The 25,631-nt window shown below is 46.6% G+C and overlaps 1 protein-coding gene across 8 annotated transcripts in view; it reads left to right on the top strand.

The window, feature by feature from the left end:
• C2H6orf89 (chromosome 2 C6orf89 homolog) overlaps positions 1–25,332 on the top strand; it is a 34,302-nt gene extending 8,970 nt beyond the window's left edge. For 4 of the 8 annotated variants that reach the window (XM_019738770.3, XM_019738772.3, XM_074332866.2 and 1 more), the window contains 7 exons: positions 2,253–2,460; positions 2,914–3,127; positions 12,676–12,827; positions 12,958–13,097; positions 14,230–14,359; positions 17,173–17,296; positions 19,958–21,210. In XM_019738770.3, coding sequence (XP_019594329.3) covers positions 2,253–2,460; positions 2,914–3,127; positions 12,676–12,827; positions 12,958–13,097; positions 14,230–14,359; positions 17,173–17,296; positions 19,958–20,052 — 1,063 coding nt within the window. In that variant the 3' untranslated portion in view covers positions 20,053–21,210. Of the gene's footprint in view, positions 1–1,085; positions 1,330–2,252; positions 2,461–2,913; positions 3,128–12,675; positions 12,828–12,957; positions 13,098–14,229; positions 14,360–17,172; positions 17,297–19,957; positions 21,211–21,263 lie in introns of those variants that run through there. The other 4 variants (XM_019738773.3, XM_019738776.3, XR_012496565.2 and 1 more) reach the window with 3 other exon arrangements.
• The last annotated feature ends 299 nt before the right edge of the window (positions 25,333–25,631 follow it).

Raw genomic sequence — 25,631 nt, 5'->3', positions numbered from 1 at the left:
CCGCTGAACTCCCGGATGGCTCAGTTGGTTGGAGCGCGTCCTCTCAACCACAAGGTTGCCGGTTCGACTCCCGCAAGGGATGGTGGGCAGCTTCCCCTAAAACTAACAATAGCGACTGGACCTGGAGCTGAACTGTGCCCTCCACAACTAAGACTGAAAGGACAACAACTTGACTTGGAAAAAGCCCTGGAAGTACACACTCTTCCCCAATAAAGTCCCCTTCCCCAATTAAAAAAAAAAAAAAAGAGTTTAAACCATGCTTTTATCTAACCTTGAAATGAAGGTCTACATGGCCTTAGAAAAACATTTTGAGCAAGAACAGAGAGTTTGGGGAAAGGATATATCCCCTTCAGTGTGTGGGGTTCATCACTCCCTCCCAATTCCTCAAAGTCTAGGTTACCTGCCTGATAATCCACCATTAAAAGTCTGAGTCGACTTTAATTGATCCGGTCTGGGGCCCTGGTTTGAGCATTTATGAAAAGCACTCTCGGTGATTCTAATGTGCAGGCATGCTCCAGAACTAGTGAATTAAAAGGTTTGTAGTCATAAAGAGACCACACAGGAGCTGTTAGGAGGCGCTGCCAGAAGAGGAGACATGTGGCTTGTGGCGTTTCAGGTCTTTTCTCCGCTGGAGCTACATGACTGCTGTCCTCTGCTGTACAGGTGGCGGCATCTCCTTACTGAAAACAGAGTTGTACCATGTCCGTGCTTTCTGAGGTTAGAAGCACTTCGGGGATGAAGTATGTGAAATAAGAGGGCCATCTGCATTTAAAAAAAAAAAAAAAAAAAGCCCAATTAGAGGAGAGCGTAAATCCCAAGCACTTTTTTTCCTCCTGTAGATGAAGAAAAGTATTAATGTTCTGTAACACAAGCACATTTACAAAAGAGCTATTCCATGTCATTTTACAAATGATACAGAGAATTCTGCGTACCATTTGACTCTCGATTCTAGAGACACTGTGAAACCATTTGTCTTTCAAATAACTGAAAACAAATTGCATCTTGAAATTAGTTATAGATCTTGGTCTGTTGAGTCTATAAAAGAGAAATGAAATACCCTTTATTGTCTAAAACTGTATTTGCAGAAAAGCATGAGGACTGCAGCCTGCTAGGTCTGAAGAGCTCCCACGCCATGGTTTTTGTGTTGCCTGAAATCCTTGCTCTGCCAGGAACAAAGCGAGTCAGCATGTTCCTCACAGCCAGTCTTGCCTTCAGTGATCAGTTCTCCTCCTACAAGGTCTGATAAGGAGAAAATTTGGAGATGTTTTAAAATAACAGCGGCTGGCTGGAGAGTGAAAGAGACAATTAACCTGGCTGCTGGCCGGCCGGGTAACAAGACTGCTCACATTCCTTCCATTGCCTGTTGGAACTTTGGATTAGTTTCCAGGTGGCTGTTTTCCACAGATGCTTTTAGCCAGGCACCATCGAGCTCCAGGAACCTCCAGTTGTCATTGCCACGGCCCATCTACAAGGAGCAGACGTCACTTTCTGTGGACTCTGCCCCTAGCCCAGAGCTGGCCTCGCTCCACCTTCTCACACCCCCTTGCCCATTATGGCTCGTGTCAGTTTCTTTCAGACTGCCTCTTTCTTCCCGTTTCCCACTTGACGTATAAAATGCTTGCCAAACTCTGGCACAGTAGGCATGATGTCTTTTCTACCGGTAGCCGTGCTGCTGGTGGTTTAGACTGTGTGGCCCAAGACCAGTGGGAGCTCTTTTTGGCCAGCATTTTGGCTCCGTGAAACTTTACTTACCAAAAAACATTCATTCGGTAGTGGAAGTTAATTTCTGTTTGTTTCACAGGTCTATCTGGTATAACTAGAAAGAAAGGACTGATCAACAACACTTCTCCATATTCTTTTTTTATTTTAGTAAACGAGCGGTAGCAGATCTTTTGTGATTGGTTTCAGAAATCATTTTGGATGACACTGGTGTTTCTGTGTCCCAGGAGGGATTTATTGGGCTCCAGACCAGTGCTCCTCAGTGTTTGGGAACCAGTGCTGGTCTGTAAACTGTTTGTTACCAGCCTCCAATTAAGTCACACTTAAAAACTTGTGTAGCAACTTGACGTTGTCTCCACATATCTAGTGTGTTTTATTCAAGTGTGGGCCTGCAAGTGGATTGGGAGAAACACAAAACAGGTTCTCCACAGATGGTCAAGAAGCACTGTGCTCCATAAAGCAAATAGCTTTGAGGAGAAAGTACTTTAAAGAAACTCTGTTGTTTCTTTTTACATGTATTTTTTCTCTCTCAGGGATTTTGCCCTAGAAGACATGGATCTTGCTGCCAATGAGCTCAGCATTTATGACAAACTTTCGGAGACTGTTGATTTGGTGAGACAGACAGGCCATCAGTGTGGCATGTCCGAGAAGGCAATTGAAAAGTTTATCACACAGCTGCTGGAAAAGAATGAACCACTGAGGGGGCCACCCCAGTATCCTCTCCTTATAGCTGTGTATAAGGTAACAGTGTGTTCTGACTTGGAAAAACTTAGATGGAGGGCAAAGACTTCAACTTTCTCTCCAAATACTACTGTTGACTGATTCCACCATTGAACCTTGGTGTTTCTGTGGATAAATTGGCCTTCGCTGTTGTTACCATGTGTTGCTGGGAAATTTGGCTTTTGTTAAATATCCTAGGTGACAGCTGTGTATTTATATTTAAACTGTATTTGTATGTGTTTTTGAACGGCGGACATACTCCCTGTCATGTTATATAATAGAAGCTTGGTGAGCCTCACAGTCTTCATAGTTCCCAAACTTGAAATGCTTTCAGAAGTGAATATAAATGGCTTGTGTATGGAAATGGATCCATTCCTAGAGCACAAATAGTAGAAGAGGCCTGTTATTTTCTTGGTATTAAAGTATTTTGTTGGCTGCAATGATTACTGATCCTTTTCCTGTCTTCCCTTATAGATCCTCGCAACCCTGGGATTAATCTTGTTCACTGCCTACTTTGTGATTCAGCCCTTCAGCCCATTACCACATGAGCCCGTACTTTCTGGAGCCCACACCTGGCGCTCACTCATCCATCACATCCGGCTGATGTCCTTGCCCATGACCAAGAAGTATATGCCGGAAAATAAGGGAGCTCCTCTGCATGGGGGTGATGAAGACAGATGCTTTCCAGGTAGAGTGCTGCATCTACTACTTTTGAGATACAGCTTTCTTGACAGTATATGATGGGGAAGGAAATAACATTTATTGACATCTAATGAGAGATACTTTTCCTATATTGTCCCATTTAATTCAACCCCCCACCAAAATTGCGACATAGGTTTTATTATCCCCATTTTGCAGATTGAGACAGTAAGGCTCAGAGATTAAAAAACTTGCCTGAGAAACACATCTGGGGTAGCCAAACTCAGATCCCCTCATTCTAAAACACTCGTGGTAAGGACGAGCATTTCTATTCATAGGAAGGATTGGAATGTATCTTTTCTACCCTTTTCTCGCCTGTGATCCCTGTCCATAATAGACGTTTCCATAAGTAGCTATTGATTTATTGAAAGCATCCGAGTCTGGCATGCTTTTAACCAGATCCTCTAATAGTCCTTAGCCTGTTGGGTTAGGTTGTCTAGATACAGCCCCCTCTTGCAATGTAGTCTTTTCTCTCTGTCTCACAGTGCACTTCGTCCTTCTAAGTGTACAATTTTGCTAATAAGTTGAATTTACGACACATTTAAATTTGGTGACAGTGCATCAGCGGCAGCATAGGATATCCTAGTCTGACAGATCCTTTGAGGAGTTCCCTTTGAGAATAGTGGAACACGTAGTAAGAATTGGAATTTACTTTTTGAGAAAGAATACAGGGATATTATTTTAGGATTTTACTTTTTTTTTGACAGTGTTAATCTTATTTGCCCATATGAAGGAATATGTAAATTAATACCAGAAATGGATTACAGAACTTTTTGTGTAACCATGTTCTGAAACCTTTAGGACCCCGCCTAACTGTTTAGGAAGTGTTTTCTTCTCAATGTTGTTTTCAGCAAAAACTTACTAGTTGAAGCTAAGTTTTGTAATCATAATGCCATTCTTTAAGCCAAGACCTAATTAGTTGTAAAAACCATCACTTGGATTGGGTCTCCTTTGAAAGTTTTTGTGTTACACTTGAACTCATGCAGAAGTTTTCCAAAATTGTATCAAAAGCAGAGGGAGGGAACATCACAAACTCAGCCTCGTGAGTTTTTGAAAAATTAGCTCATATATTTAGAGTTTTTGATTTCAAATGTAACTTCCTTGTATTTATTGGGAAGGGTGTTTTTGAAATGTCATCAACAAAGCTTACCAAAACAAAACAAAAAAAACAAGTTTCCAAATCCTATCAGGAAGGTCAAGAGCATCTGGGGGAAAGAGCCAGAGAAACTTGTCCGTCAGGGCAGCCTGTGCTGCTTCTGCAGACGCACCGCACCCGTCTCCTTTCCTGCTTCCCCTCATCGCCTCCCTAGAGGCATCTTCTGCGCTGGGGCACGAGGGGAAGTCGGCTGTTTTTTAGGACTACATAGGTGGACGGCGGTTTCTTTCTCCCTGTCTTGTAAAGTAAATCTCCATAGACTGTTGAGTTCAATAACAGTCAATGGACAGTGATTGCTTATTTTCTCAATCATAGAGTTTTAAAATTCAAGAAACGTTAACATCTTGTCAACAAGCCTGATTTTTTGGCCCACTCCAAATAAATATTTTGCCTTGCAGATGGAAATAAAATGAGTCCTTCGAGCTCAGTTATAAAGGGAGAGCATTGGAAGGGTGTGGTTTTAGCTTTTAAATATTGTTGATTCTATTCAAGTGCTGCTTTTACTTGTAATGTGGATATTGATACTCATATTCAATGTGTGATGATACTGGGGAGCTGTAGATATGTAAAGCTAACAGCATGTTACATAGCTAGCATTTAGAAAGAAACTTAATCCATCATGATATAAGGAGTAAATAGAAATATATGGGGAGAATTAAGTACAAGAAGTGAGAACTGCTGGGCCTATAAGAGGGCTGAAAAAGTTTTAAGTTAAGTTATCATTCTTAATGTCATAGCGCCACAAAACCACTGCCTTTCATTTGGGATTACTTCGCAGTACCTTTGAAGTAAATTTAGAGGGAGAATGACATGGCAAATTCAGCTCTCCAAAGGAAACCCTGGCGTGTATTGTTTCCTCAAAGGCTGGCCTGTTAGTGTTCTCCGGAGCCCCCTGACACTCCCTGCAGTGGAGCCTTGGGATGGAAGGTAGTGGGAACCAGGGGTGAGCTACCAGCGGCACCACCAGCAATGCTGGGAGGTCTGCTCCTGACCACTGCTAGTTTTCTTCCTGATTCTACCCAGGGAACAAAAAGCAAAAGAAGTGGGGTTCTTTTTGTAGGTTTCAGCCTTAGGCAGGAAACGCTGCCCCTAAATCCTCTTGAGGAGAATGAAGTGACTCTATTCAGTCATGTAAACCTCCCTCCCTGCAGCAGGAAATAGATGAGCTGACACTTGCTGAGTACTTACCAAATGCCAGGCCCTGTGCAAACGGCTTTCTATCTATTGGCTCATTTCATCTTTACAACCTCCCTTGAGGTGGGTTCTGGTTTTATGCCTATTTTACAGATGAAGATACTGAGGAACAGTGACAGTAGGCCTCTTGCCCAAAGTCCCAAGGCTGGTAAGAAACGGAGCCAGGGTTTGAACCCAGGCAGCCCATCTTCAGAGTTTGAGCTCTGAACCTCTGATGTGAAGAGTCTATAGAGTTAAGCTGGATTTGGGAGTTCTACACTCTGCCTCTCTCAGGTCACCAGATGCTTTCTCTCTGTCAGCTCCCTAATCCCTGAAGAAACAAGCTTCTTTCCAGCTGGTGCTCCAAGTCCAAAGATAACAGTCCTCCAAGCTATTGGTTCTTTAGCATTTTCCTGAACTAGCCTTTTCCTAGGCCTTCAGTCGGCTCAGCTCACCCTCCCAGTCTGCACTGTTATAGGTAAAGTTTGACTTATTGTTGGACTTAATCCTTTCCCTTAGTAACCCCTAGTTTTCCCTTCACATTCCCATTCTTAGTTCTTCCCCCCACCGCCTGCCTCGTACCCTTATGGGCACTTTGACCCTGCCAGCAGCCATCACCTTGGCTTTCACCCTTCCATGGGACCATAGAGCCAAAAAGGAAGTTTTTAAAAAGGAACAGAACTAGTACATACCCCCATTTTATAAAGAGGACGTTGAGGCCAGGAGAGGAGAAGTAACTTGCATACGCAGCTAAAAGTGGCAAACTAGCACTTCAGCCTTGGGTTCTTACCTCCGGTCTGGCATTCTTTCCCTCACACCACACTCACTGCCTGTTGTCTCTGCCCTCAGCCGATCCAGGTTCCAGCATGTGAGGCTCCCTTGTTTTGTTTGCTTTGGACATTTATAATTTTTAATTATTATACCAAGGAGGCCTGGGACAGTTCTCACACACAATGAGAAGGTGCATCTCTGTACCTGTACTGCATTATTAGAACTTAATGTATCCGTGAACTTGCAAGGGAAGGTTGAAATGGATCTAGCAACACTGGAGAGTTTGGGGAAGAGCAGATCATTCATAGACTTAAAACTAAGGACCTCGTCAGACTCTGAGTCCAGGCCAGTGCCCAAAAATGAAATGCTTGGGCCTCAGGCAGTAACTTACGCTTATTTTCAAATGACTAAGGCATTCTGCGAGGTGACAAGAACAGCTCTGTCAAGCGCTGACTGTTACCGGGCGCTGTGCCACGTGTTTCCTCAGTCTTCACAACAGTCACCTAGAGCAGTTACTGTTTTTATGTTCTTTTCAAAGGTGAGGAAACTGATGTACAAGGGGATTGACTAATTTACCTAAAGTCTCACCCTTAGAGACGTTTTGATACAAGGAGAACTCATAAAAATAGATGGCCTCTGTGGTTTGAAATGGTTCAAATGTGTTGCTTTCTGAAGGCAAGGCTATTGCCAAAATGATTTCTTTGGTTCCTGACTGTGTATGAAAATGGCTCTGGGCATACTGCCACTTATACAGGGGACCTGGCCAAGGGCACCTTCACCATCAAAACTTCACCCCTGCCTCGTGGCCAGGATGCCAGAAGAGGCGCTAAGAAAAATGAGCTGCTGGAGAGCAGCCTGACGAAATAGTGAGCACACGTGAAAGTCACAGAAACTTTGTCATGGGCTTTGCAGCCTTTTCTTGGATACATTTGTAATATAAGAAATCTAATACAAGAAATCATGAAATTATATTTAGTTAATCTTTATTTTGAAGCTTTTCCAAATTCAGACTGCTCATTTGACTTTTCGCCCCATGGACTTACTCCTAATGTTAAGGCTTCTGAAAAGTCAAGGTTTGTTCATTTGTTCGTTCATTCATTCATTCACTCAGCGAATGTATATTGCCAAGCACTATTCTCTCTCTCTCTCTCTCTTTTTTTTTTTTTGACAGGCACTGTTCTCAGCAGAGCAGTGAACAAAGCAGGAGTCCCCCAGCTCCTCTGGCTAGTCTTGGCTCTGTGCCTTTGTGCCCTGTCCTTACCCAGAGGGAGGTTTATGTCCTAGAAAGAAATTTTTTTTTTTTTGCTTTTCATTTTTTGCCAAGTTAATAATCTGCATAACAGGACTCTCTGCACTGAGAATCCCAGGGCATGTGTGGTTGTCCACAGCGAGTGTTTTCTTTATAAACAGCTCTCAGGCCCCAGGAAGCCTGACAGGCCTCGGCCACCACTTGTCTGCAAAATGTCCAACTTACAGAGAAGGCTGGGAGGTTACCATTTCTGCCTTCCTTACCTTTACTGCCAGGAGAGACTGTTTTTGACATCTCAAACAGTGAAATGATTCCATGTCATGGTGAGAATTTGGAATACAGGTCAAGAGTTTTATTGAACTCTTATATGTGGGTTTTACTTGTCTGTTACACTTTTTTCCTATATGTAAAATAGCTAGTATAAGGAGGCTATCTGGAGTAAAGACGCCTTGGAAATGGAAAGAAAGTTAGGAAGTTACTGTCCAGCTTCCAGTGGCTTTTCTGTCTGATGCTGCAGGAAGAGTAAGTAGAAACAGAGGAGGGCTGGCAAGAAGTGAGGCGCAGCATGGAGGAAAGCCGTGGCCTGGACAGTCTGCTCTGTGCTACTGGCCGTTTTCCAGGGTGGGACTCACTCGCTCTGTGGTGTAGAGATCAGATAAAACTTTTTCAGGTAGATGGAGGCCAGGTTGGAGTCAGGGCACTTCTGGCGTTGTTTTTGGGGATTCTGTGGCAGGGGAGGAAGAGTCCTGCTGACCCTACGCCCAGACACTTCACTGCCTGGCCGCTCCGCAGCCCCTTCCACCAAATACAAGCACAGCCTTTGTGCCCCTTGGTGATCTCAAAGCTGCAGAGAAACCAGAAGTGGCTCCTCTTCTTGACATTTGGGCTCCCCTGATTCAGCTGGACGGCATGAGCTAGCCCATTCCCGTGATCCTTTGTCCTCATCACTTCCGCTCTTCCTCGGCTGACCAGCAGCAGCCTGCCGTCCTGCGTCTGCTCCTGGCAGGTACCTCCCGAGGGGCCTGTCTTCTGAGGTGGCTGCACTCCATATTTCACAGTTGATAGTCTCGGCTTAAGTTTTCATAGTCTCCAAAGACATTTTTATTTGGAAAATACATAAAACACTTACATACAAAGACAACAAAGAGGTGTGAGATTTTGATTTTTTCAAATGTACATTTAGTAAAGTAAAATTTCTCACCTCTATATCCCTCTAACTCCTCCACTCAAGCAACCACTGGTAATAGTTTGATATACATCCTTCTGAATTTTTCCATGGCTATATAGGTAGATACACTTAATAGATCTAAAATACTTGTGGGTTCACGCACACAAAAAAGCCTTATGTACATATTTTTGGCTAGACACATTATATTAGTTTCTTTCGTTTCTAAGGCTACTGTAACAAAGTACCACAGGCTGGGTGGCTTAAAGCAATATAAATTGATTCTCTCACAGTTGTGAAGGCTAGCGGCCCATATCAAGGCATCAGCAGAGGTCCACTCGCTCTTGAAGGCTCTAGAAAGAACTTTTCTTGCCTCTTCCAGCTTCTGGTGGTTGCTAGTCCTCCTGGGCATTCCGTAGCTGTGGCAGCGTAACTCCCGTCTCTGCCTCTGTCTTTACATGGCCGTCTTCCCTCCGTGTGTGTCTGTGTTTTCTTATAAGGCCACCATTTAAATTGGATTTAGGGCCCTCCCTTCTTGAGGATGACCTCATCTTCATGCATTCATTACACCTGCAAAGACCCTCTTTCCAAATAGGGTCACATTCTGAGGTTCCAGAAGGACATGAATTCTGGGGGGACACTATTCAACCCACTATACACATCTTTTAGGATTTCATATTCCGTTCTGGGAATATTCCCTAATTGAACAGTTTCTAGTTTTTTTGCTATTACAAAGAAAAATGCATGTGGGACATTCATATATACATGTCTTTATATACATATACTATTATTTCTGTAAGATAGATACTTAGAAGTAGAATTACTGTGTCAAAGGACAGTTTAAATTTTAATAAATAAAAAAATCTTGTTCTTCATAAACTTGCATATGTTGATTATCGACACTGGATGTTGTCATTGTTTTGCCAGTTAGAAAACTGAAGAATGGTATCTCATTTTAAGGTGCATTTCTTTTTTTGGGGGGGGGATATTGGGGAACAGTGTGTTTCTCCAAGGCCCATCAGCTCCAAGTCGTTGTCCTTCAATCTAGTTGTGGAGGGCGCAGCTCAGCTCCAAGTCCAGTCGCCATTTTCAATCTTAGTTGCAGGGGGCGCAGCCCACCATCCCATGCGCGCGAATTGAACCTGCAACCTTGTTGAGAGTTCACCCCTCCAGAAGCTCAGCTGCGGCAGGCATTTTGTTGTCTTCAATCTAGTTGTGGAGGGCGCAGCTCACTGGCCCATGTGGGAATTGAACTGGCAACCCTGTTGTTAAGAGCTTGCACTCTAACCAACTGAGCCATCCGGCCGCCCCAAATTGCATTTATTTATTAGTGGTGTTAGATTTCTTTTCACATGTATTATAGGCCATTTATATTTATTTTTCTGTTGATTCCTGGGCCATATTCTTTACCCATTTAAAATTTTTTATCAAATAGGTGTTTGTTATATATTAGAGATATTAATTCTTCTCTTATATGCAAATAATGGTTGAATCTGTCCACTTTTTTTCTTTATGACATCTTGGTTTGTGTCTTGCTTAAGAAGACTTTTTTGCTCCCAAACTGTAAAAACCATCCCATACTTTCCTCTAATTTTGTTTTATCCATTTATATCTTTAATTCATCTAGAATTTATTTCAGTGTACCGTGAAATATAGGGATTAAACTTTATTTCCTTCCAAATAGATAGCCCCTTGTCCCAAAACTACTGAGTCCATTCTTTCTTCAATGAATTAAGATTGAGCTTTAGATATTCTTGAGATTGCCAGGTAGAGATGCCTTGAAAAACAGGTGGAGGGAGAAAACCCAGGGAAGAAAAATCAAGAAAGAAAAAGAAAGCAAGATAATTTAATAATAAGGTGGCACAATACTATAGCTATCTAGGCATAGAAACATTAATCATATTCACCAGCCATAGTCATTTAAAAACTGAAATGGAAAATGACATCTTTATGATACTTAGTCTTCCCATCCAGGATCATGGTATGATGTGTTTATTTATTCAGGTCTTACTTTATGTCCTTCAGTAAAATGTGATAGTTTTACCATGTTAAATTTATTGCTAGTAGTTATTATGAACAAAGGGTAACCAGGTCGTCATCTTCCCAGCCTCTCTCTTCTAGGACACCTTAGTCACAACCCAGAATAACCTTCCTGACGCGTCAGGGAACCCTTGCACAAAGGTCTTGGGTGGTTCCTTGCTTTGCTCCCAGCAGAGTCTAGTGCTTCCCGCCCTAGGAGTCCCCGGTACAGCCTCCTGGGCAGCCACTATTCTCTTATCCCCCCTCCTCCAGCGCCACGCAGCTTCTTCTGTGCCCTCCCCCCACCACACCTTGCTGCTTTGGTGATTCCCATTGCCTCTCACTCTAGTTTGTTAAATGAGAAGAGTGATGCCTCCTCAGAAATCACATGGTAAAAAGGAAGCCATGCAGCATGTGGAAATGACTAGCGCAGGGCCTGGTTCTCAGCGCCTTCGCTCCCCTCCGCCTGCCTCCCCCTCCCTCACAAGCACTTTGGAAACTGCGATGCTGTGTAATTATAACGTGGTGTTCTGACTATGTATGCCTCATCGTATATCCAGTACCCAGAGTTCTTGTATTTTGGCAAGAATACATCCCATTTGGCCTCAATAAGGAACATTTGAACATATTCCAGAAGAAAAAAGTATAACTTTGCAGCCTCTGAGTGCCACTGAAACAGGTGTCACGAAAGGGTTTTGGCTGCCCTGGAGGCTCCCAGTGAACGCGGTGGGAGGAGAAGCCCCACGCAGGATCAGAGTGCAGCAGTAGTCCTCTGGCGGGTAATCTGCCCCCGGGGAGACGGGAGAAGGGTAGGTGGGTGGCCGCTGCCTCGAGGAAACACAGGTCTACCTGCCAGAGGTGGAAGGCGCTTGGAGGGTTCTCGGGAGATGTGCTGAGAACATGCAGTTCTTACCTGGTGGGATTTCCTACACCCTAACACCTGCCACAGAAAACAGGGGGAAAGGACTTGCCGCAAACTGCAGAAAATGTTCTGTGGTTAAGAGTCAGTTTCCAAGTATGTTTATTGGTTTAAAAACTTCAGCCACATTTGGTTGTCTGTTGTCTTTCGTTCTAGGCTCTCTCCTGATTTGGTTTCCATTGGGTTTTAATCAAACCATCTGGTGAAACATTTTGGATTCCAATTAGAGTTGATCACAAACACATATCTCAGAGAACACCCATAAATCCTAGAATGGAACAAAAAGCAAACAAGAAATCATGCAATAATAGTATAAACAGAATAGTGTCAGAGGGCAGGAATAGGGAGAAACTGAGAAGGGCTGTGTAGAAATGGTCGGTCGGTCCCTCAGAGAAGGACCAGGAAAGGTGTCGGGGAGCTGACCAGCACTCACGTCAGAGTCTGGGTGGGGTCTTTTTCCATTTCTGACCAACCTGCAGTCCTTGGGGATAGAAACCATGGTTAGTCACCCCACCCCCTTCTGAGCTGGGATAGAGTGCCGTCTGATGGGCAGATGCAATTCATTTTACTCCAAACATGGGCCCCTGGAAAGTCCTGTCTCCTCTCCATCCCTTCTTTTTGCACTCTTTCTCATTCTTCCTTCCCAGTCGTCCTGGCCTCCAGCACACACGCAGGGTATTGGAGAACCCACGCAGTGGGACTCATCACTGATGCTGGGACCGCCCCCCTTCTGCCTGCCCCTCCCCCCAGTGCTGTAGATGGCTCACAGTGGAAGAACTACGTCTCCAACCCCATGTCACTGAATGTCTTCTCCAACTGTTCGACTTAATTTGTTCATCTTAAAAATGGTTTTCCATAAAGTATAGGAGAGTATACAGAGAAAAATACCTCTCCTTCCCACTCCTGTCCCCTGGGCCCTCTGCTTCCTCCTCAGGGGTCCCAGTGACCTGTTCAGAGGTCACCAGTGCTTGTCATTGTTAGCTTTTAAAATTGATTGCTTGCTTTCTGCGTCATTGCTGGGGCTACTAGATTTCCCTGCTGTGTTCCTCCTGTATCTGCTTTCTCCATATCCCTTCCTCTTTCAGACTTTGACCTCTGGACAAATGACCATGAGCAAAATGAATCGGACATCATCCCTGCCAACTGCACTGGTTGTGCCCAGAAATTACCCCTCAAGGTCGTGCTCCTGGAAGATACCCCGAAGAAATTTGAGGGACTCCATCCTCTGGTGATCAAGGTGAGCGAGAAGCCTGATTCTCCCACTCAGTGGTTACCCACTTAATGGCTAGAAGACGGCAAGCTCTGTGACATTCCTGATACGTAATTCTGTGTTGTTTTGTCTTGCTTTTCTTTCTGGCCTTGCCAAGACGGAACAGTCCCTGTCTTCTGAGGAGCTGCAGCATTTTTTGTGCCAGTACCCTGAGGCCACAGAAGGCTTCACGGAAGGGTTTTTCACCAAGTGGTGGCGCTGCTTTCCTGATCGGTGGTTCCCATTTCCTTATCCATGGTGAGTGTGGAAAGGGGCTCCAGCCTGCAGGTGTGTAGAAAGAGGGCAGACCACAGTGATGGCTGCCACACTGAGACCCTTCTGTGCCAGCTGCTGTGTAAGCACTTTGCAGTACACTCTTCGAGTCAAGTGATACTCAGGAGCTCACTGTGGAAAAACCAGTGAGAGAGGAAGGCGACAAGTAGGAGAGATGTGTCAGGGGGCCACCATGGGGCAACACCGGGATCGCCTAGTAGAATCGTAACTTATTTCTAGGTAGGTGTTTAGCATTTCTGTTTGTGCAGAATGGGTCCTGAGTGTTGAGGCTGACAAGAGCACGCAGGATAGAAGGGGAACGTCATTTCCTGGCACTTGTTTATGCCAGGCTGCATTTAATATCTTGTTGTTCCGTGGTGATACTCATAATAGCTCTGGGAAGAAGGAATTACCATTGTCATTTTTCAGGTCAGAAAAGTGGGACTCAGAGAGGTTAAGTACCTTGCTTAGGGTCAGCCAACCAGCGCTGAAACAGGTCTGTCTCCCTGTTCCTTCCTGTGTCCTATAGAAGACATGGTCCATTTCTTGGGTTGCTCTGTAGAAAGAAAAGGGAAGCCTGTTGCCATCTAGAACTGTTCCAAAAGAGAATTGCTTTTTCAGTCTTTTGGTTGGATAATTACTTGATGCTTCTGCCCTCCTTCACATTTGCTCTTTCTTTGCGTTATCAAATACTCAATGTAACAAGCTAGTCAGGCTCCCCACTGCATGCCATTCTGCCTTAGAAGAAGGGGCAGATTTTTGCCCCTCCTTCTCTCTCCCTTTGTCTCTTCTCCCACTTGGCTTGTTATTACTTCGGTCTCTTTGCCAAGACATAACGAATGGATTGTTTCTTTCCTTCCTCTATATGTTGTTTTAGCTGGATTTTATAAACACCCCACCCACATGGACAGGTCGTGGCTGTAGAGTTTATGTGTGTGCATGTACATGTTACAGTTAATTGACTGTTCTTCACGGAACTAATACTTAAGATACTGCCCTGATACTCTTCCCTCTTACCCACAGCCCACAGTTTTCCCACCGTTGCTTAGCTCTGCGTTACCCATGGAGGCTGGCTTGCCCATTTTAATTACTTTTTTTCTCTTTCAAACTCTTACAGGAGAAGACCTCTGAACAGATCACACATTTTACGTGAACTTTTTCCTGTTTTCACCGACCTACCATTTCCAGAAGATGCCTCCTTGAAAAAGTGCTTCCTTCTTCAACCAGAACCTATTGTGGGGAGTAAGGTAGGAAATTTCTAGAGGACTTAGAACTAGAATTTTTCTTACTTGGGACCTGGGCTGATGTCATCATCAAGGCCTTCCCTGCACATCGACCTGGAGGGTGACGTGAAGGGACACCCACATAATCTAAAGTTCTCTTCTCCTGTTATAGCCAGGAGGCCCCTGGGGCCCCCCCTCACGAAGGCGTGCTCACAGAGAGTTTAGTTACCTTGCAAGTCTACCTCCTGCTGCCTGCTTTTCTGCCTTAAAGTCTATAGAATCTTAAAATTTGAAGGGACCTGAGCATGCAGTTAGTCTGACTTCTCTGCCTCAAAGTAGAGAGCAGGCAGACTGTAATGAAGGTATGTAAATGAATAGTCCATCTTACTCATTTTGCAGATAAGGAAACTGAGCCCCAGCGAAATTAAATCATCTGCCCAAGGACTCAGCAAGTTAATAGGAGGGCTCTCCCTACCCCCTACCCCCCTGTTGGCTTTCCCCACAAACAAATGAGGAACTTCAGATAGAGTATTGGAAAAGCAGAAAGCTTGGGAGGCTGGAGACATTTTGGAACAAAAGGATGGACAGGCACGTGCCCGAGTCAGGCAGCCCAGCTTCTCACGTCCGTCCAAGGCCACGTACTCAAAGCTGCATTCACTTCTCTCTGGCCAGTGCACTGGGCAAAACCGTTCTATGTTTGTGTCTGTTTACTTTTCTCTGAATTGCTCTTTTGTTGAGGCTCATTCCTGAGGAAAGTGTTTGAGCCCTGGATTGGTTTGGAAGAATTAAAACGGCAAATCTTCCGTTGTGAAAAAAATGTAACTTCCCAAACCGTGACCCCTACCAACTCTGGGTTGTGTCTTCAACCTCCTGATACTCTTGGCTGCAAATGTGCTGAATCATGTGAAAGGAATTTCAAAGCCTAGAAAAACAGTCGTTGTGTCTAGAAGTCCAAACTTCTCTCTGCCAGCAGTAGGGTGGAGGTGCTGGGCTCTGGCCTCAGAGTTTGAAAGGAGATTGTCCTGCTGTCCCCGGCTAGAACTCGGGGCCCTAGTTTGATTTCATCTTCATACTGATGATATAATTCTGGGCAAGGGCCTTTATCTTCATCTTGGTTTTCCCACTTGCATCTGAAGTTAATTTCACCAGCCTGCTTAGCAGGGACACCAAGGATCCCAGCCAAAGGGATAAACACAGTTACTCAGACGCCTATCAGAGCTGTCTTGTTATGGTTCTCGAAGATGTTTTGGGAAGGGGAGTAGCCCAACCAGCAAAAATCCTGAGAGTCTGGTTTCTTGGAGCATCTGCTCCCTGCCCTGGCCCAAGCTCTGCTTTCTCCACAGCCTGTTACTCCACCCTGTTGACCGTGTCCCTGGGCCCCGGACCCTGGTGAAGTCACATGTCTGGGGGCCCAGGATGCAAGAGACAGCCTTGTGATAGAAGATAAGAAGTGGGGATCCGATGGTTCAGAGGCACTGGGGGGAGAGGTAGGGGCTCCAAGGCCCACTTCACACACTCCACGGTGTTGCCTGGAGCCAGCCCACTCCATCCTGGTGTCTGTTTCTTCCCATCCTGGGTGGGGAGGAACATGGTCCCCCCCACCCCCCGGTTTATATGAAACGGATACCTCCACTTGGTTTTGGTCTTCTGGGATTTTTTCAGGACTACAGATGTCAGGGCTTCTGCTGGTATCAGTACCAGTCAGTTGCAGGTCAGCTCAAGACACTAGTTACTCCTCCCTAGTCCTTCTTCTGTCACTGCAGCAACAATTAAAATGGCTCTAGTGTTGCCATGGAAACAGAGTCATAACCAGGGCCTGTGGGAGCAGCAGAAAGACCAGCGTTGGGGACAGGAGAAGATGGGGCCAAAACCCAAGGCTCTGGAGGCCCTGAGTGGTGAAGAGAAAACCAGGACATGGCCCAGGGAGTCAGACATCTGACCCCTGCTTTACATGGTCTTATAAAAGGTTTCCCGGGGGCGGGGCTCGGAGGGGAGGCCCCAAGTGTGCTCTCTCACTAGGTAGGAAGAGAAGGCTGAGCCCACTGTCTTTATCCCTCCTCCCGGCCCCACCCCAGCCACGGGGTTCATAGCTCTGCCTGGGGCACAGCATGTCACACCTGATGCCCGTTGGTGGCAGTCGTGCCCCCTCAGAAGTGCAGTTGGTGCCTATGCAGGGGCATATCCTGCTCGTCACCTTCGTTTCAAAATCAGAGGCCAGTCTTACTGTCATTAGCTTTTAATCAGCAGCCTGATATCTGCTTACCTAGGTTTTACCAGAAAGTATAAACTTGGACTTGCTGCTGTTCAATTCTCATCAAAATGCTGGCAGTACGAAAGAATATTCCACGGAACATTTCCCAAAGGATATGGAGACCATCTATTTCTCTAAAAGTCGCGACCAAGCCAGACCCTCAGAAGATTGCAGACTTAGACCAGGCTAGACTTCTGTTAAATTACAGCTAGAGCTTTTGCCTTCGCCTACTTTGAAGCTGTGGCTAGAAATAGTTGGGAATTATGAAGCTCGTGCGTTTCTGCTGTAAGGCTGTTGTTGAGGATGTCACCCTCTAAATCACGTATCTCGGTAGGAGAAGCCACTAGAAGAGATTTTACCCTGGTCTCAATACTGGGAGATGCCATGCTTTGGAGAAACTGGTTTGTTTTTTTTGTCTTTAAACATAATCGTGAATTGTGGTACTGGTGCTGTTTTCCTTTTTGCTTAGGCTGCTAGGAAACTCAGCCGTATGTGTACAGATTTTTGCCTATTAATCTCCCATGCCCCTGGATTTTATTTGTTCTCTTTTCCTTCCTTTCCTCCGCCCCCTCCCCTTTTCCTCCAGATGCATAGGATGCATGACCTATTTACCATCGGCAATGGCGAGGCCATGTTGCAGCTCATCCCTCCCTTCCAGTGCCGAAGACACTGCCACTCTGTGGCGATGCCACTAGAGTCGGGAGATATCGGTAGGTGGGGCCCCAGAAGGGCAATGTCAGTCACAGGATCTTTTTAGTTTTTAACTCAAAAAATATTGTAAGAATTAAGTATTGCCTTCACAAAGATTCAGTGGGGTCAGAAATAGCCTTTTTTAAATTAACCAGGATCAATATTTATGCTTAGATGGAACAAATATTGAAGAAATATAGCAGAGAGAAGTGTCTTGTATATATATTTGCAATGCATGTGTCCATTGGCCTTAGAAATTTCAAGTTAGAGGGGTTATGGAGAATATTTCAAGCAATCCTTTATTTTACAGATGAGATTGAGAACCAGAGAGGGGAAGTGAACAATCCGAGGCCTCACCACCAGTTAGGCAGAGAATCAAGTCTTACGTATCTCGTTTAACAGTCAAGCAGGGGAGGTACAATTCCAGATTCGAGGAAACCCTTTCTGTGCCCGTTTTGCTAATGAAGCAGTGCGAGCTGTCTGTCAGGGCAGCAGCCACACAGGGAAACGGGTCCTTCTGTGTGGTTCCCACAGCCAGCTCACAGCCCCGCAGCCATGACTCACCCTTGGCTCTGCTCTCCCAACTGTGACTTCTTCTGTGCATTACATTCTGAAAAATCTGTTCCAGAGAAACAGGTTTAAACCAACTGCTGTTAGTAGCAGCCAGTTTGCAGAATTTTCTTGGCAGAAGCAAATAAGTCAGAAAGCATCACCATTACCTCCCTTGTTTTTCCTGCCTCACAAGACCTGGGGGACGCCTGGAGGCCCCGGCAGAGCCCAGTTGATTTTCAAATTGATTTAATTTGCCTGTTCAGAAAACCCCAGTCCCTAGAAACTTGTCACCTCATTTGGAGGAAGGGTGCATACCACAGAGTGTGCCAAGGTTTGATCTAAATTATATAACTTTTATTTCAACTTAGAAATGAAAAAATAAAAACGCAGAAATTAAACATTAACTGATAATGGAGCACAACTGGCCCCCTCCCTTGGGAATTACTGCATAAAGAAGATTCTTGTGTAGAAATTGTTCTGAACCTATTTTCCTGTAGGGGAGTGAACCTTCCATGAGGTGTGACTGTTGCACAAGTCTGCGTGGCATTTGGATTGGGAGTGTGTAGTGTAGTTGTGCTTGGAAAAGTTTCTGTCTTATGTTCTACAAATGACTCACAGTTCAGACAACTGCAGGAACACCTCCATTATCCAAATTCCAGGTTTCCAGCTTCCACCAGCATCTAGAATGCAAATCACACAATTAGGGGAAAAGAACAATATGGGTGACTGGCAGTGATCAAAGAAGCTTTGAGCATGCAGGTCCGGTGGGGATAAGTCCAGAAGAGCCTAAAACCCCGAGCCTGTCACCTGCCATCCTCTGCCGACCAGAAGGAAGGGAACCCTGTAGTTGGCAGTGCCCACGGAATACCAGCCACATGACAGGAATGGGGGGAAGGGACGGGAGATGGAAGAGAACAAGAGGAAGGGGCAAGTCTGGGAGAAGGACGGGCAGGTGGGGTGGGGAGAACAGTGGGCGCCTGAAGCAGTGGCAGGAATAGAAGGGTGGCTGCAGCTGCCACAGTTCCAGATGAGGACAGGAAAGCAGACCTGACAGTGGAGGAGAAGAATTCAGTGGTTGTAGGACAGATGGCAGCTCTAGCTCCTCCGGGACCCGTAAGAATGGCTATGTGACAAGCAAGTTCTGTTTTTTTGACAAAATAAGCATTGTCCTGGGAAGGGGGAGGAGAAGGGACACGATCACAGACACCAGAAGAGCTGTGGTGGGAGGCATTTCCAAGAAGGATGTAGGGTCGTGCTCCTGAGCCCGCACGTCTTCCTGGGATAGCGCCATTACTGCTCACGGTGACCTTTCCTGAGTCACCAGGTAGAGGTTAAATTCTGTTTAATGCTCTCCGTTTAAAGATGAGTAGGTACATCATACTCCAGAAAAATTTCCATCGGGAGATTATGGAAGTCTTCAAGTTTTTAAGTTTACCTTCCTAGCCCACTCAGATGATACAGACCAGTGTTCCCTGAGCAGTTCTTCAGATCATTCATGACCCCCAAGAGGAAACAGCCTCTTGGAAAGGCAAATCGGGCTCCCTGGGCCAGTTGACTTGGAGAAATACCTATCTTGTCAATACACAGCACAGTGAGTGCACATAAGGCCCCCAAAAGCCTTCGAGGAGCCTCAACACTTGTCACACTTACTTGACCATGGAACCCACTTTCCTTGGACTGTTTTATGGGGTGCTGCTGTTTGCAGATGACAATTTAGGCAATGCTGGTTTGGGTTAGTGGGTGGTTTGTAATGAGGCCATAGTGTAGATCACCTCAGGAGAGCTTGCTACCGGGTCCCACTGCTCCCCAGAACCAGTCCTGTCGTCTTGCTGCAAAGGGAGACCAGTCTGAGAAGTGATGCCTCATCCAGAGCATCCCGCCTGCTGAGCTGTCATTCAGTTACGCCGGTGAGGGGTGGAGATGAGGCGCTGTGGTTGATAGTAGCTCCTGTTGGCTGTCCGGTGACAGAGGACTGATAGTAACGGAACATTGATGCCCTTCAGAGCAAGCTCTGCCTGACTCCGCAGGTGTGCCCTGAGCTCAGCTCTGGCACGCCTGCCCAGCTCATGCCCGCTGGTGTGGCCAGCCCCTGACGTTCACACGCTGTCCTGTTGCTGTTTCCCTTCAAGGCTATGCAGGTGCCACCCACTGGAAGGTCTACATTATAGCCAGAGGGGTCCAGCCCTTGGTCATCTGCGATGCAACCGCCATCTCAGAACCGTAGGAAACAGTACCGTACAGAGGAACAACTTTGCGAGCCGAAGACCAGATTGAAAGGAAGATATAAAAACAAACGATGAAACCACTTTCCAGGGGTTGGTTCCTTAGTTTCCTGCCCTGTGCATGCGTGTGCAAGCCCTCTGTGTGCTGGAGGCGATGGTGAGCCCGGCCTGCCCGCCTCTTCCAGCCCCGCTGCTGGGCCACGACTGTGCCAGGTCTGGCTGGGAGACACTGTTCTGCCACCATAGCCTGGCAGCTGCCCTTCAGGCTGGGCGCAGGGTTGGTGCCTTCCCTCCCTGCATGGCATGACCCCCTCTGCTGGCTCCTGGCCACAGGGAGGGTAGCCCACAGGTCCTGACTTCAGAGCCATCCTTGACCGCGTGTCCTGTCTTCCTGGCTACACCACCTGCAACATTTTCAGGAAAGCTATGGCTAATTAAAGAAGTTGTTGCAGTTTCCTAAGCAGAATGGAACCTAGAACCAGTGAAAAAAGATGAGATAACCTCAGATTGCACTCAAGAAAGTGCGCTTCTTTCCCAGTGTCCATGGCTCTTGGAGTCTCTGATGCCAGTGTGGAGTCTGGCTACAATTGAAATGGGCATTCCTAAAGTAATACTATTCTCCATTTTACTGGGTTCTTATGCCTCCCCCCCCCCCCCAACACACAACACCTTCCCTTCTTCCTTGCCTGTTGGGGGTAGGGGGGGACGGTTTCTCAGCAGCTGGGCTCTGGGTCCCCCCTCCCTTGGCTGGGCCAGACCCCCTTACTGATGAGGCTGCACCATTCCTGTCAGCTGTGTTGCTTTTACAAAGTGTCTTTGGAGAGGGATGAGTTAGAGTGCTGGCCTGGGAAGAGGGTGCCTCCCCAGGTTTGATCTTTAGGGTCTGACTCTGCAGGAAAGATGTTTTACAGATGTGACAAGCTGATGTTGTAATGTGGTTGGGGAAGGAACTCCAGACCCAGAGTGTTTGCCAGCTGGGTGTGCGACTCTGTGATCCTCTGTCTAAAAATGATCTCTTTGTGCTGGGAAACAAGGTGAGGTGTTTTGATTTTTTGTAATAATGTAAAGCTATATCCTTTTGAGTAGGTAATTCACTATGCTCATTGTTTCCCTTAAGTGTTTTCAGTAGGTGTGAATCAAATCAAATGGTGTAAAAAGGACACTTTTCTTGTTTCCTTCTTTTCCTTTATTATTCCTCTACCGACACTGCTAGATATCTGGCCTCTGATCGTGCCATCGCCGAGATGAAGAAAAACCAAGCCACTCTGTGGCGCCTGATTCTGAGTGGCAGAAATCGCAGGGACACGTGTCTGTGTCAGAGTGATGGTCCAGAGACGGGCAGTGGTGAGGGACGCGGGTGTGCCTCCTCGCGGGTCCTCTTCATCCCTGGAGGTGCCCCCACATCTGTCCCCACGCCCTGTTTCTCTGCACATCTGAACAGCAGTGGGGATCCCTGGGCACCTGAACTGCCTGTTTGTCGGCTTCAAAAAGACAATCAGGGTTCACAGAACTCAGGGTGGAAACACTCAGAGCCTCCTCCGCAGGCGTGAATGAAACACGGATGAACTGTACCTGAGGGAATTCGTCCTTAAAAGAACCAGCGCCTTGTGTTGGTTAATGCAGGAAAAACAAAGCCTTTTGCACATACAAAAGTCACGGCTGCAAAGCAGTTAGGATTTAAGGGGTTTCACGTCACGGGGATCACGGAGAGGCCAGCTGCGTGCCTGCTTTTCAAGCCTTTGCCGTCTCATCCCTTTGCCGCACTCGGGAGGAGGGAGTATTATGTAAACAGTCCTTCAGAGTCTTCTCAGAGTTTTCCTTAATCAGGCCCCTTTGGGTTAAGAAAAGAGAGACTTCCTGAGGAGCAAAACAACTTCTGATGATTGAGAATTCCTGTTTCCCTTTTATGAATTACTGTCTTCCTCCTCCATTTCACTCCTGCCCTCTACACGTTACATGTTCATGCAATATCCACTTCAGCTCAAAACTTGGAAAACTCAGAAAGCCTTGCATGTGTTGGGGTGTGAGGCATTCCCAGCCCCCCAGCCCGAGCTGTTGGCAGTTCAACAGAGAATGGTGTGGCAGCAGACAAGTAAAGACGTGTGTGTATGTACTTTCTACTCATTTGACTGAAAATCTGTCCAGTTCAGAATTGAATGTAGATTTATGTTAGCAGAGAACTTCTGCAAAGAGAGTTTTCTGCTCCTAATTACAGGATACATAGAAGCGATTCGCCTTCTTCCCAAGGTAATCTGATCAGCTGCCCCTACCAGTGACCAGTGCTACAGGAATGGCCTGGGGTTGCCGGCCAGTCCCTCTCTGGTTATCCCCAGCTTTGTGTGAGGGTGCTGCAGGATTTCCCTGCTCACATAGCTCTCAACTCTGGAAGCAGCAGATGACCCCCCACATGACACGTGTGGGAACGAGGGTCATTAATGAGGAAGGGTCGGGGGTTGCGGTGGGACCCCATAACCAATTCCCTACCTCCACCACCACAGTAAGAACAAAGCCACGGCCCTCAAAAGAGGAACTTGCTCATGGGTTTGTTGGGTGTTGACTAAGAGGTGATGTGTGACCTCCACACGTGGATTAGGTTCACTTTCTCACAGGCTCCCAGAGCAGAGTCTCTCGTCCCCAGAAAAAAACAGCTTTAAGGGGAGAAGGTCTGCTTAGGTACCAGTGTGGGCCTGTATGTCCAGATGTCCAAGTCTCAGGAGTCGAGTATGAGACAGACATTCAACTGTTCTGGCTGATAAAAAGAGGCAGAGCTTATCCTTTCCCCACACCCATTTTGTTTAGGAAAGGAAAAGTAATACAATAATGGTTTATGAAAACAGAATCCACCTGTGTGGTGATATATAAAACAATCTATGACACTGGCAGACTTGGGCTCATCTTTTAGGAGAAAGGAATAACATTTGCAGAGTCCATGATGTCCTTTCATCTTGACTCAGTCCTGTGCAGTAGGTATTAGATCCTCATTTCACAAGTGAAAACCAGGGCTTGGGACAGTTAAGTGCTGGTTGCTAAGTAGTTGGTTCTGCAGCATATAATTTTCCTGCCTCAGCTCAACTTGGTGCCCAAGAACTAAGGTGGCTGACTCGACTTGGGTGAGCCCTACTGGGGTAGGAGAGCCTAGGGGTAGGGTCAGCAAGCCAGGAACTCTTCGGGGTTTGTTTTTAAAATGACAGAAATGGGGGAGGAGAACGTCTAACAAGATGATTTTATAAAAAGGCTTTCCCTTTTTCCCTCCCCATTTAAAAACTTTCTGGGAGAGTGTGGCTGAAACACAACTGTGTCCAGCCTTTTCCCGTTGTTCCACGTTTCCAGATGTATGACCAGAAGAGGGACTCTGCCCAATTCCAGTTGTGGGTCCCCTTGGAGTTTACATCACTTGTTTTTCAGTTCTTGGTCTTCTATTCTTCCCCTGCCCAAATCCAGCATAGGAACAATTATTTTAAAACAAAATCTCAAGTTCCTCAGCTGCAGGTGATGGAATGACATCAGTCATTCTAACGTCGTCTGGGTGAGAGTTTGCTCATTTAGCCAGTGGCTTCCATTGTGAACATGGAAAACCCCAAAGTAGATTCTCATCGAACCCTTGCCCAGCAGGAGGAGGCCAAGTTTTAGGGGAGAGGGAGGGAAAGCTGCATGTCTGGGTGCACGGGCAGACAATCTCATCTGCCTTTTGAGAATCAGTTATTAAACACAAGGGTCTTTTAAGCTTTTGAGTTCTCCTAGTGATGGAGGAGAAGCTCCTGAGTTCACAAGTTCCCCACTCGTTAACTTGCTGTGGCCACCCATCAGCCACTAAAATTGGTTGACAGAAGGGAGCAGAGATGTACCTTGAAACAGTAAGTTGGCTGAGATCCTCTCCGTGCTTGGACCTGCGCAGATTGTGTAGAGAGCCCAGGCACAGCAGGGCCAGGAAGCTAGGAAGGTGAGCTGCTTATGGAGAGAACCCTGAAAAAGGGGGGCTCTGGGAATGTGCTGTGTCCCCATCAGCTCAGGTATCTCTGGCCGCCTCACCCCCAGGCTCCTGATACCCAGCAGCTCCTTCCACAAAAGCATCTCGGAGAAGATGGATAGGTCCTCTCTCTCAGTCCTCCCTGGACAGTGTGACTTAAAAGTGCTGGCCTTGGAGAGAAACCCTCCAGCCAGCCTGTCTGTCGTCCAGGTCCCTCAGTGTCTGGTTTCCCTGCCCTGCATAATTGAAGCATTAGAGCTAAATACATCTGTCATTTTCGTTTCTCTGGAGACGTGAACTGTCCAGACCTTGTCAGAATAGTGGAGAGAAGAAATGTTACGTAACTCCAGTCAGAGGCCTGATACTGTCCAGACATGGTGGGGCTGGCCCATGGAGGCCATTCCTCCTGTGCTTGGCGCATCTGTCACTCAGCCGGCATCCATCCAAGAGTGAGCCACAGCTGCGAGCAGCCACGCAGAGGAGGGAAACCAGTTGAGCTTGAGTTTCAAACAAATTGGAGGAGTCAGGGCATCTGCTTTGTGCCAGGCTTAATCTCCCTCCTTACTCTCCTCATAACGAGTCTGGGGGGTCGGTGAGGTCATCCTGCGTAGCCACCCTAACTCATGACTGCAGTGTCCCAGCCTGGAAACTTCAGCCCAAGGGCACTCGCAAATGTTTGACGAACTAGCAGTCACTTACCTATGAGAATTGGTGATAGGATCAGACAGACACATGGCATTGCCAGAGAACCCCCAGTCTCATCATAGGTGAGGTGCTCTTGGAGATAACCCTGTAGCAAATGAAAAATGGGGGGCTCTGGGAATGTGCTGTGTCCCCATCAGCACGTGTATCCCTGCTGTCTCTCCACCAGTCTCCCGATAATCCAGCATCTTTTCTCCAAACTTCTTTCTGTATAGTTTCACCCTCAGAAAAAATGCTGGCTGTGGCCTCTTCTCCCACCCTCCCTGCTGCGGGAAGGTCAGTGACAGCCCAGGGGAGAAGACTGGAGAGGCAGAGGTAAGCCCGGGGCTCTGCTGAGCCTCCTCCCTGCTCTCAGGCAGAGGAGCCAGACAGCTGCAGTCCATGTTCAGGGGGCCGGGAGGGTGGGCCCGGGTGGGAGATGGACGTCTGTCCCAGCCACTCGTGCTCCAAACCGTCTAAGCTGTTAATGTGTGTTCCATGCAGAATGTGGGCAGTAACTTAATTCACTGCAAACTTGTAAAGATCTCCACCATGTAAAGAATGTATGCAAATTCAAGTTTTATGTAACGGAAGTTTTTACTTTTTGCAATTAAAAGTGTATGTTGGTTGGTAACTTTCCTGTACTTGGTGTCATTCTTTAGTTTCCAGTTTCCTCTTTTCCCGTAACTCAGGAGACTTCTGGCCCATCCTGTTCATGAAGCAGGCTTTCCGGGCTCTTCTGTGGGTGTCCGGTCACCTGTCCCACCTGGCCTTGCTTTGTCCGCACTTGTATTCAGACTCTCCTTTTATCCCCATCCTAGCCCTCTTGCCCACCGTCGCTTCCGATCTGCTGTTTCATGAATTCTCAAACCTCAGTCCTGCACTTTGCCCAGAATTCAAACGAGACCCTACACACCTTTTTCCTTCTCACCA

Source organism: Rhinolophus sinicus, chromosome 2 (genome assembly GCF_057876585.1).
Source record: "Rhinolophus sinicus isolate RSI-liver-muscle chromosome 2, RSI-T2T, whole genome shotgun sequence".
NCBI classification, from domain to species: Eukaryota; Metazoa; Chordata; class Mammalia; order Chiroptera; family Rhinolophidae; genus Rhinolophus; species Rhinolophus sinicus.
Note: the sequence above shows the minus strand (reverse complement) of the source record. Positions and strands in the feature narration are given on the sequence as shown.